Raw genomic sequence first — 5,926 nt, 5'->3', positions numbered from 1 at the left:
ATTTTAGGAACTAGCTGGTCCGCAAACGGGTTTCCTAATATTATTAAGGATATCTTTAGCCTAATAGGCGACTTAGTATTATATAATATAATTACCTTAATAGCGGCTGAGCATATTAAAGAGCTTATTAAACTTAAGGACTTTATAGGGCTAGATATTATAAGCAATTTCGCTATCGGCATTATATGGACGGCGGTTACCGCATCTAAGGACATAGAGGAAAATTTTATATAGAAACTTTAAGCTGTCTAATCTTAGCTATAATAAATAGAATTACTACTTTAATCCGCTGAGGTGAGGTACACCGTAGCTAAGCGCAAAAGCGAAAACATTAATAACTGTCTTAATACCCTCTATATAACTAGGACCTATTATAATATTGGTTATAGAGCTGAGTTTATATGTTATATTAAGGATAGCAGTTATCTATCTAACCCTAATTACCCTTATATACTTTGTTGTAAAAGGTGCGAGCGTTATATATAAGTAAAGATATATAGCTTAGGAGATTGGCTTAGGTAGGAAGTCATTATATAATACTTCTCTTCCTTTCTCCGTTTGGGTTAATCTAAGAAATTTAAATATATATCTCGTTTATAGTCGGTCTGTTAGATATTATATAGCAACTATATTATCTATCTCCTATTAGCCTCCCCTTACTTTACCCCTTACCCTACTATTTATCTCATCCTTTACTTTACCCTTACCCTTACCTTACCTATTACCCCTTGCCCCCCTAGACGAATTATAAAATCCTAGTTATTGCATCTATTCTACTAAATACTGGAATAGGATTGGATAATAATAGACTAAAATAAAATAAAAAGTGGCAAAGAATAATAAGATAAACGCGAAATAATTAGGAAAAGGTCCTATATATACTAAGCGCATAGTTCTAAAGATGCATTTTGTGCTTAAGGGTTACTTTATAAACGTTGCATTCGATCTTACCCTGCTATAGGAGTTTAAAGAGATGCGCTTATTGGAAATGCTTTATAAGAGTAGTTAGAGTGTGGAACCTATATATACGCTTGCTAATTAGTAGCTTTTAGTTCCTAAGGCAGATAAAGTATATCTTTAGTCTTTTCTCCTTATATAAGGATTACTTTGCATTTTTTAGCGCTTTAGCCGCTTCTAAAATCTTGGCATCTTCTTTAATCTTAACTTAGCTAAGGGCGACACTTACCCTAGACTGTCTTTGGCAATAACTCGGCCGATACGCTTTACCTTCCTTAATATTGCAGTAATCTATAACTGTATTAATGGTATTATTGCGTCTGCGTATCTTATCTTCTAGTAATATACTAGGTAGCGTTATAATCACTTTAATAAGGTGTTTGTGTTCGGCCGATTTATTATTATTAGATTCTAAGGTTGCTTTAATATCCTCGCTAAATATAACTCCGGAAAGTTACCGCTTAATATTAATTATAGCTTGTTTATTGTCCTAATTCTTCTTAATATTTTCTAATAGCGCATTTCTCTAACGTTGCCTTTTATTTGTGATTTCTCGGCTAAGCTTTTAGTATTTTGTGCTTTCTGCGGTTTTGCGCTTAAGGCTAAGCTTTAGCTTATTTCGAACTTTAATTAAGGAACGAATATGTGGGTTCTCGTTTACCGATAAGGATTATTCTATTATTAGGTACTGTGGCTGCCGCGGGTCAATTAATTAGCTTATTTAGTATACTGCTTTTATTAACTTTTCTTAAGGCTCTAAGCCTTAAACAATTGCTTATATATCTATATTAACATGCCGCGAAAGGTAGTGCTTTAGGAACGTTTGAGCGTCGGCGTGTTGTATTATTAGGTTTTGGAGGGTATTAGTTATATTACCTAAGTAGTAAAGATATTAGAAATGTCTTAGTAGAACCGGCTCTATATAATAGAACTTATTATTCTTATTAAATGCCTTACCTACGCCGTAACGGAGACTATATAGGCGCGCAACCTGCCGAAATCCCGTGATTGTGCTAAGGTCCTTAATCTACGGTAAAAGAGTTAAGTATTATAAAGGTTGGTTGGGTGAGACCTTATAGCTATAGAAAGCTTTAATTGATTACTGAAATATAGGGATATTATCTAGGTCTGGATGGAGTAGTAGTAGTAACTGGTTACGCCTAGGCTTAATATATAGCTTAGTAAGCTGTTCTGTGGACGTTAGGTTAGGGGCTCTAAAAGCTTAATTAGTAAAGAGGAGGCCTAAGAGAAAGATATAAGGGCTAAGAATAAGTAAAGGGTTAAAGATAATCTTAGGAATTGGGAAAGTATTACTAGTTCTTTATAAGTATAAGGTAAGAGGAATAGGGTAAAAAGATAATACACGCTTTCTTTATGCTAAGATATTCCTTAGTGAATTTAAATGTAAACTTAAGCATAATGTTATAGGGACCGCCCTTTGGGTCCTAAATAAGTGTAACTATTATATGTCGGTAGTATAGGTTTAGAAGAGCTTTAGGTTAGCTTATAGTATAAAGACCTAGTTATATTAAGAAATGCACTTATATCTAATGTCGTCCAACTATATATTGCTTCCTTATTATAACTAAGTTAGTCTTAAGGACTAGGGCGAGATCCTCTGCGTCTATAACAGTTTTTTCTTACTTTTTCTCGCTTAAATTATGTTTCTCCGCCAGTTTCCGAAGTACCTAAGAAAGATATCTTAGCTTTGCCTTACCTTACTAGGTTAAAGGATTAACTAGAAATATAATCACCTTATATATCTAGCGGTTTAGTTCGCCAGTAATTTTCCCTTTGGTCGCTCTCTTATATATAAGGCGATAGTACTTCTAGTATAGGCTAAGCGAGCTAGAAACCTTCGTCCCGTACCGTTTCCTACTACCTTTCCCTCATTTCTAGTTTAGGGACTAGTTAAAGAAGCTATAAAGAAGCCAAAGTGAGAGGACTCGGTACGTTTTTTTAAGGTCTTTCCCTATATAGGTGCAGTATCTAGAAATTATTAGCTCTTTGCTAAGTTAGGCCTAAAAGGAAGCCGCTAAATAGGTTATTACTTACTAATTCTAGTGTTCTTTAATGCGGTTAAGGAGAGCTATAGTGGCATTGGCGTAGTCCTATATTATAAAATTGGATTCCTTAAACTCTTCTAACTGTTTAAGGTAATATTCTAGTAGATAGTCTTAATCCTTATAAAGCCATGCTTAAGCGGACGCTTTATAAGCATTTTTAGATTTAGTAGTACTATTGGTATTACTATTAAGGATAGTCGGTTTTGTCCAGTAGCTGTTACTATTACTATCCATATTTATATACTTATCGTTAGTAACGCTGGATAATAAGCTGCGATTTAATAATTAAGCGCGCCGTATTTTAGGGAGCTAGAAGAGAACTTAGGGTAGTAATAGCGGAAAGGATATAGAGAGTAATATAGGGTTAAGGAAATAGGAGGGTAAAGAATAAGAGAAACGGGGCCTAGGTTAAATGGATTAGAGGTAGAAGCTATAGAGTATATATAGGTTTAGCGCTAGGCGCGTAGAAGGGTTATACTTCTGGATAAATTAGTCTGCCTATAAAAAACGGGGTACAGGCTAGGTAAGCGAGAGGCTTAACGTTAGACCGGTAAGCAAGAGGCTTAGGGCGGTAGGGAGTTTTAGCGACGTAACCTCTAAAAACGGCAACAGAACCCTCCAAAACCGGCAGTTAGATCTCTATTTTCTTTTTTAATGGAGTAAAGTTATATATATTAATTAGTTAATTCTCTTAATTATAGATCCTATTATATTAATTTTAAGTTATAGTTTAAATTTAAGTTAAGGGTCTTATTTATAGGTTGCGTAGAACAGTATTACGCCTATTAATTTGTTTCTAATATTATTTATAGTAAACTTAGCTAACGGTAGCCACTTTTCCTAATTATCTTATAGGTAGAAGTAGTATATTTATAGGTATTATTCTATAATTACGTTTATAATTTTAGTTTAACTATCTATCTTTAAATAAAATATAGTTAAGAGTTATGTTTATATACTTAATTATTTATCTAGGGCTTATTAAAAGTCTAAAACAAACTAGCTTCTATAGTTAGATATTATTAAATTAGGAAGTCCGTATAGCTTAAAGATATATTTAATAAAATATTCGGCTACTAATATTGCATTAATTAAGTCTATAGAAATTATATATTATATTTTTATAAAATAGTTAATAATTACTATAATAATTAGGCCGTCGAAAACGGACTCTGTACCTATACGTGGTGACGGCTATAAACCTAGTCTTTAAAGTTTAGATCTAAAGCCAACGCAGAGACGTTACATAGCGTGCGGACAGGACCTGGTAGTGGTTGTAGGCGTTAAGGGCGGTGGTAAAAAGTTTTCGGATGGTGAGATCTTGAAAACTACTACTGTTGGCCCTCTATAATACGACGACTACTACTATTCTCCTATCTAGGACACCTGTACGATCCAACATAGATGTACAGTATTCGATAGCATCCCCCGACCCCTAATAGAAAGCATTAACGACCTCTTATATTAACAAACGAGCGAACGTAAACGAGTAAGCGAATGAGCAAATATATGGCCCCTCCTAACCCCTAGGGCGATCGCCCGCGGAGTATGCGGTCACTTGCCGTACTGCCGTAATACTACTAAAGCGACAGCCGGATACAACCCCGTATGGTTTTCCTTGTCTCCTCTTAACGGAGTGGTGCCCCTAGAGAGGGCCTAGTAACTGGGGCCTAGGCATAAAAGATACCCAGGTACACACATCCCGCTTTCGGCTTTTAGTATTAGGATAGTAGAACGGATGAATCCCCCTTATGCCTTTAATAGGCCCTAGGGGGGGGAAGGCATGGCGTATATAGCAATGGTTAAACAAGAGATAGCATATAGGGGATGGCCAAGATATGGGAAACAACAATAATACAGCAATTAATTGGCAAGGCCTAGCTGGGACGTAGTGAACCCTAGCTTAGATAAGCTAGAGAAGAAAGTAGTGGTTCCCAAGGAGTTCGAACATCTAAGGAGGACAGGATATAGCCGTAGGCCCGCAGGGCCGCCGCTATAGACGGACATAGCAAATCGGGGTTTTTCATCCTACTGAGGTGGCTTATAGGGTTTTTCCTCCCCCCAGCAGCAAGGGTTTTTTCCCGTTAATATTACTTTTCCCTTATATACGGAGTAGTCTACGTGGGGCTAGATAGCATCCGTATCAGACGTTAATCAAAGAAGAATTATTATTATTATTACTATAATAATTATAAATCTATTACTATTAGGTAGGTTAACTATAAAGTTAATTAAAATATCTCACTATTTTTGCATTAGAATTAGCAATAGTTAAAGTACTCCTTACTTCTTTATATAAGAGGTCTTCCTACGCATATATATTCTGTATACTTATATATATTTTTATATATAGTTATATATTATAGTCTAGTAATATACTTATTAGATAATCTTATAGATCTTTATATAGCTAGGATGCCCTACTATAGGGGAATTGTGTATAAATTTAAGTATCTTAAATTATAATGGTTTAGAATTTGGAACTACTATCTTCTATTAATAGTATAACTAATTATTACGGATTTCGCATTTAGTGAGTATAATATTCTTATATTACCGTTTCCCTATTTAAATCGCTTTTATTATATCTACTATCTAGGGGTTATTCTTATATTTATACTCTATTAATTTATTAATTTCTTTATCCTACTTATTAATTTCTAATATATTTCTATTAAGCTCCGCGTTTATAAATATAGGGTATAGTTTCTTAAAACGTTTAGGGGGTAGTAGAATTCGTAATTAATTTATAATCTATTTATTAGAGGCGTTTATAAGTAAGTTTTATAATTATTATATTAATAAGTGTTAGCGACTCAGTCAACCAAGGCATAAGCACAGTAAGAAGGATGCATGCAAGCCTATATAATTGGATTGTCTATAAACAAGGATCTAAAGCTAGA

At 34.4% G+C, this 5,926-nt stretch overlaps 1 protein-coding gene across 1 annotated transcript; it reads left to right on the top strand.

Annotated features, from left to right (window-relative positions):
• Positions 1 to 309: 309 nt before the first annotated feature.
• K441DRAFT_564342 (uncharacterized protein) lies at positions 310 to 486 on the top strand (the record flags this gene model as incomplete). Its single annotated transcript, XM_067643647.1, has 1 exon — positions 310 to 486. A coding segment is annotated over one exon (177 nt), but the record flags the coding sequence as incomplete, so codon positions are not given.
• Positions 487 to 5,926: the final 5,440 nt, after the last annotated feature.

This window comes from Cenococcum geophilum (genome assembly GCF_001692895.1).
Source record: "Cenococcum geophilum 1.58 unplaced genomic scaffold K441scaffold_25, whole genome shotgun sequence".
Lineage (NCBI taxonomy): Eukaryota > Fungi > Ascomycota > Dothideomycetes > Gloniales > Gloniaceae > Cenococcum > Cenococcum geophilum.
The sequence above is the reverse complement of the archived record's forward strand: the minus strand, read 5'-3'. Positions and strand labels throughout refer to the sequence as shown.